A 4278-nucleotide genomic window follows, 5' to 3' on the forward strand; every position below is an offset into this window, starting at 1 on the left:
CATCTTCCCCTTTAGTTCTCCAAGGGAAAGACACTCACTGGGAATTAATAGAAAAGTCCAATCCCTTACCTACGCATCAGGTGTCACAAAGCACAAAGCTTTACCAAGCCAAGAAAAAAATCCTGTCATGAAGAGGATAATTGCTTCCACATTTAACACCTCCAAAAAGGACACAAATAGCTAAAAGCAGACTATTTTAAAACTATATGAAATCATTCTAGTAGAAAAACTCAAACTTACAAAGTGCTAGAAAAAAATGAAGATCAATTAAATGTCATTTGCCTTGAGAGTCCATTTAGCGCATGCAGGGAGAGCGAAAGCTCCCTCTGTGCACTTCTGGGTGGGGAGAGCTAACATCACCCAGAGGAAGGAAGTTAACTGGGCTTTTGTACCACGAGGTGATAATCAAGATGATATGAAAAGACCTGGGGTTGGCCAAGAACTCTTCTTTTGGATGAACTGGAGAGCACTTTAGTCTTGATACCTAAAGGACATACACAGACCGTCTCTGGCCTGAGTCTCCCACTTGTCCTATCCCACTTCTACGGTCTGCTCAGCTTGACATCTCTTAAATCTATTCTCCTCCAGGACTTCCCTGTCATCATCCCTTCCTTAAAACCATCTTCCTACTCCTACTTCCTACTTCCTAGTCCATGTTAATAGACTATTTTTCACAGCCAATTGAGATCTCATCTGCATCTTCCATTCCTCTATTTAGCCATGAATTTTTATAATTAGTGTCAGATTGGGAGAAATTTGATGAGTTATGATTCAAATAGTGCAGAGGTTTGGGGCCCAATAGAGTTTAAATTAGTAACTCAACCATCCTAGTGACTTCAAGGCATGGCTAAGCTTGGAGCTCACAGAGACACATGAAAGAAAGAGTTTGGAAGATCCAGGTTCCATATAACACCGAAACCAGCAGTCTGCACCCCACATGCAGGGTCCAACCCTCCTCTCAGAGCTGGGGAAGTCACACACATAACAGTCCTCATTCCTTTGGGTGAACAAATTTCTTTCACTCTTCCAGATTCTCCCATGGAACTAGCAGACTTTGAGACAGCCTAAAGTACACTAAATGATGCAATGGGAGTTTTACAGCAATTCTCAGGGCCCAAAACAGTGTTTGAGATTCAGTAGGCTTTCTATAAATGTTTGCTCAATTGATAAGAGAAACCCAGTTACATATTCTGCTGGGAAAAGTCGCCTTTGGGAGTTGCATGGCTGAATGTGTGATTAAGTGCATGTGTTTGAGGGGGCAGGATTCTCACCAACTTAGCCAGCCCCCCACCAAAAGCCCTACTTAGGGATTTATAACAACAGCCTTCACTCTGGATTGGTGTGTGTGTGTGTGTGTGTGTGTGTGTGTGTGTAAAATGATTATTTTCTTCAGTTAAGCCTACACAAGGGCATTTCTTATGACAATAATTGTATATTGGCTCAACTTACAGTTTCAACTCTTAGATAATAAACAAATGAAGAATTAAAATCTGCTGCCCAAAGAGCACCAGATCCTTACTCTCCAAAGAGGTACAAAGTACAAATGTCATCTTCATACACACAAAACTGGAAGATATGTGTGTGCACTCACTTATGTGTGCACATACATACTGCCTACTCTTGAGGCAACTGATGCTTCTTGCCCTCCCCTGATCCCTCCAGCCCCAGGGCATATTGTAGAGGCACTGGATTCCAGATGAGTCAGGCTGAGCTTCTGGGAACACTGCCACAGTGATCGTAATACCCTGTAGCTCTTTAGCTTTCTGCAGAAAGAAAAAGCTCTGGCCTAATTATGGTGACTAGTTTTTCCACCCTACAGCAGCCGGGTGACTACAATTCAGGCTGATGATAACTCCTAGAAATTCCTAGAAAGAACAAGGGTGTGAAGAGCAGCCGGTTTCTTATTATGATCAAAGAACCTTATACTTGACCACCCCACTTCCAACTCCAGGGCTCTGCTAACATATTCTTTATAGAAGTCACCAATGTTCTATTTGCCAAACTGCACAGTTCCTCTTCCGTCTTCTTTTCACCTTCCAGTGGCAGAGGCTGCTAGCTGCTCACTAAATCTACTTCCTCTTCCTCCTGGGTACCTGGCTAGACTACTTTTCCCAGCCTCCCTTTGCAGTTAGGTGAGGCTGTGTGATTGGCTGCTCTCAAGTAGAAGTGCTATGTGCTACTTTCAGGCCTGGGGTTATTGTAATTACGTTTCACCATTAATTTTAAAATTTCTTAAGAATTATATAATTGTCATTGCTATTTTAAGTGAGGTTCATTTTTATAGTAATAGTATGCAAATAATGTGTCAGGGAAACTTGATTGTTATTTACTAGCTATTTCCTATAATACTTATTATAATTAAAGCACAGTATGATATTTAAAGTACTGGTCAGAAAGATCAGAAATTTGGGGGTTTGTCAGCGTGGGCCTTTTATCCTTACCTCAAAACCTGGTAATAAAAACGATCCACTCCATTTAACTCCCAGATTTGTTGCAAAAGCTATTATTTCATTTTTCATTTTTAAGAAAAAAAGTAGATTGTTTTAAAATATAATTTAAAGTCACAATGCTCATTCCCATCTCAGATTAAAAAGCTTTCAAAATTCTCTAGTTTCCTATTAAACAGAATAACTTAGAAGAAATGAAACCTGAAATTTCTATAGCAGAATCAAAACATGAAAAATATTTTCTCACCACTCCTCATCTGTTCAACCTCACAGAAGTGCATTCCAGTGGGAGTATGAATAAATGCGTGGACATGCTTAGCTCCATTCTGAAAATGAGAAACCAACATTGTTTCCAATAAAATTTCAGCATGTCATAAAGCCAATTTCTTTAATTAAACTGAGAGCACAAATAAGTAAAGTAACCTTTTCAAAACGCTTCCAAGGGACTTCTTCCACGTAGACTTGAGCTCTGATGACGTGGTTAAAAGAAGAAAGGAAATGTTCACAGATATTCATAGCAAAAGTTTCTATGCTTTTGATCTGTAAAAAGAAACAAAATGGGGGTGAGACCAAGATGGTGGCATAGGCCTCCCACAACCACATCAAAATTACAACTGAAATATAGAACAACCATTAGCCAGAACCATCAGGAAGCTGGCTGAATGGCAGTCCTACAACTAAAGAGGTAAAAAAGAAAGAACACAAAGACTGGTAGGAGGTGTGGAGGCATGGAACGGGCTGGTCCAGCACCCACGTGTGCCAATTTTTAATTAGGTGGGAGATTGTCTCTGCAGAGGCCGCCCAGGGGAGCAAGGGGTCCCAGCCCCACAACAGATGCCCAGCCCAGGGTCCCAGAGCTGGGAAAAGAAGTCCCTGTAACTACAGCGGCAAAAACCAGTGCAGATTGGGGCTCACTGACACAGAGGCTGCTGGAGACCCAGCTGCTCCTCCTAAAATGTTGGCAGACAAATTGAACTTGCAAGATCCCACTTCCTCTGAGCTCCAGTGCCAGGGCAAGGCTCTCAGGACACAGACACATACAAGGAGGAACTGGATTGTCTGGCATTGGGGCAGGAACTCGGGGGTGGTGTTCTCCCAGACGAGGTACTTGCAGGGATCATTGTTCTTATGCTGGGACGTCCCCAGTCACAGGGCTGACTGACAGCCATTTCTGTTTGCTCCACCCTCGTGATTCCCTCAGACCCGCCTCATCCAATTTTCAGCCACATCCAACCGGTGTGCAGCAGATTTTGCATATGAATAGCCTGTCCTTGCTCAGGCTAAAATCTGTCAAACAAACTGCAGCTGGTCAGGGAGCCCCAAACCTATCAATAAATGGCCCAAGACCCGGCACCAGCACCCACCTGCCTTGCTTCACAGATGGGCCTCATCTGGGCACTTCTGAACCTGATACAAAGGAAAGGAATCTGTAGATCTCTCTATAGCTCCTGCTGTGTGGCCCCAGGCAGTGGTTGCCTTTACTCCTCTCTGGACACTCAAGAGCCAGTGTACCCAGTGTCAGATCATACCAAATTACAACTCTGCACATCCATAAATAACACACTCAGATTCAGTGAATACCAAAGCCCCACTAAAGCAAGTCCTACTCCATAGTGTGTTTCCTGCACACCAGCTCTCCCTCTGTAGTCACAGCTGGTCCTCATAGCCAATTGGCCTGGAAGTCAATTCCTCCCAGTGACACCAACAGCAATCAAGTCTCATTAGGTTGTTTTAGCCTTTTATTTTCAACAATGTTGCATTAATTCTGAAACTCACTTTGCATATGAAAATGAAGTATGTTAAATTTTCCAAATGAAATTTTGAGTCAACT

At 42.7% G+C, this 4278-nt stretch overlaps 1 protein-coding gene across 1 annotated transcript in view; it reads right to left on the reverse strand.

Annotated features, from left to right (window-relative positions):
- Positions 1-4278, reverse strand: part of LOC102751767 (uricase) — a 30813-nt gene that overhangs the window by 10207 nt on the left and 16328 nt on the right. The window contains exons 3-4 of the mRNA XM_006776244.2: positions 2871-2987; positions 2695-2773 (exon numbers count right to left, since the gene is read on the reverse strand). Of these exons, the coding sequence (XP_006776307.1) occupies positions 2695-2773; positions 2871-2987 (196 nt within the window). The remainder of the gene's footprint in view (positions 1-2694; positions 2774-2870; positions 2988-4278) is intronic.

This window comes from Myotis davidii, unplaced genomic scaffold (assembly GCF_000327345.1).
Source record: "Myotis davidii unplaced genomic scaffold, ASM32734v1 scaffold162, whole genome shotgun sequence".
NCBI lineage: Eukaryota > Metazoa > Chordata > Mammalia > Chiroptera > Vespertilionidae > Myotis > Myotis davidii.